We start from the raw sequence: 1,578 nt of genomic DNA, 5'->3' as shown, positions 1-1,578 counted from the left end.
AATGCCTGGTTTACATATTGCATAGGCAGCCAGCAGATGTTTCACCCAGGACTTGTAATCCAGGAGGATAATACTCATATATGAAAAGGTGCACCCTATACCCTATTCCTGGTTATTATTACACAGCCAACCCTCTAAATCTTGATGTTAATGAAATATTCACAAGAAATTTCACATTATTTTGGAGGTATGTAGAATGTTTATGCTTTCAAAATAAATGTTATCTGAATCACATTAGAGTGCTGTATACATCATTGTTTTACAATTTAGTCAAATATTTTTTTTCATTTTTAAACTTTCACTTTAATTTATGATGCTAGTCTATGGATGTCTCAAAAATGGCAAGATACATGATGTGCTGGGAGAACATCAGTGTTTCTTTGTCTTAGTGCCTGTTTGCAGTGCCTGATGACTACATTCACAGTGAGCAATGGCAGATTACATAACACATCTCAATTCTTTCTACTCTCATACATCCCTCCATCTCTTTGTCTCCTTCCCTTTACAAAAGATTTCTCTGTTTCCTGCTATCTTTTTTATTTGATCTTTATTTATATGTTGAGTTCATCATGGACGAGAAACTAAGTGATCTTTAAATTGTGCTTCTGATTTACTTCAGTTAACATAACATCACAGACTCCAGCTGCACCCACTTTCCTACCAAAGGTCTCAAGCTTATCTTTCCCTGAGGATACTGAAATAGGGCTCCATTGAATCTCAGTGCCTCATGTTCTGTCCCTTCATTGGTTGGTGGACACAGAGGCCCCTCCCAGCACTGATCAATAAAAAACTGTGAGGCTGCACATATGGGCTTGCTTGGATCCCTGGAATGTGATGTTTTTAACTCATTATGTTTCTTTTAGACTCAAAAGGTGCTTCAAGACTTTATAATATGAAGAATAATACACATCTGTGGGGGTTCTTGCTCCTGAGACTGACGGACAGCACGGTGCTGCTGGGGCTGCAGGCTGCGCTCTTCTCCCTTGTCTATCTGGTGTCCACGCTGGAGAATCTGACCATCGTCCTCCTCACAGTTCTTGACCACCACCTCCACATCCCCATGTACTTCTTCCTCAGGCATTTGTCCTTCCTGGACCTCTGCCTCATTTCCACCACAGTCCCCAAATATATTCTCAACTGCATCACCCTCACAGACTCCATCTCTTTCTGGGAATGTGTGTGTCAGCTCTTCTTGGTGATCATGTTAACAGCTTTGGAGGTGGGAATCCTCACTGCCATGTCTTATGATCGCTATATCGCCATCTGTCACCCTCTGCACTATGAGGCTGTCATGAGCAAAAGGTGCTGTGTCCGGTTGATGGCTGTGTCCTGGCTCAGTGGGGGGGCCCTGGGCGTCTTGTACTCAGCTGGGACGTTCTCCCTGGAGTTCTGTGGCTCCATCAGGATTCACCAGTTTTTCTGTGACGTCCCTGCCCTTCTTGAGCTTACTTGTTCTCAGGATCATGCTGCTGTCAGTGTCAGTGTGGGCCTCGGGGTCCTCTATGGGTTCTCATGCTTTGTTTGCATCTTGGTCTCCTATGTGTTCATTTTCTCTACCGTGTTGAAGATGTCATCCAA

General features: G+C 43.4%; 1 protein-coding gene across 1 annotated transcript in view; it reads left to right on the top strand.

Annotated features, from left to right (window-relative positions):
* The first annotated feature begins 892 nt into the window (after window positions 1-892).
* The window catches only part of LOC117286863 (olfactory receptor 14K1-like), a 2,869-nt gene continuing 2,183 nt past the window's right edge, over window positions 893-1,578 (top strand). Inside the window, exon 1 of the mRNA XM_033765740.1 lies at window positions 893-1,569. Coding sequence (XP_033621631.1) covers window positions 893-1,569 — 677 coding nt within the window. The remainder of the gene's footprint in view (window positions 1,570-1,578) is intronic.

Source organism: Fukomys damarensis, unplaced genomic scaffold, assembly GCF_012274545.1.
Source record: "Fukomys damarensis isolate Sample0158 unplaced genomic scaffold, DMR_v1.0_HiC HiC_scaffold_3, whole genome shotgun sequence".
NCBI classification, from domain to species: domain Eukaryota; kingdom Metazoa; phylum Chordata; class Mammalia; order Rodentia; family Bathyergidae; genus Fukomys; species Fukomys damarensis.
This window is presented reverse-complemented; position numbering and strand designations above follow the sequence as displayed.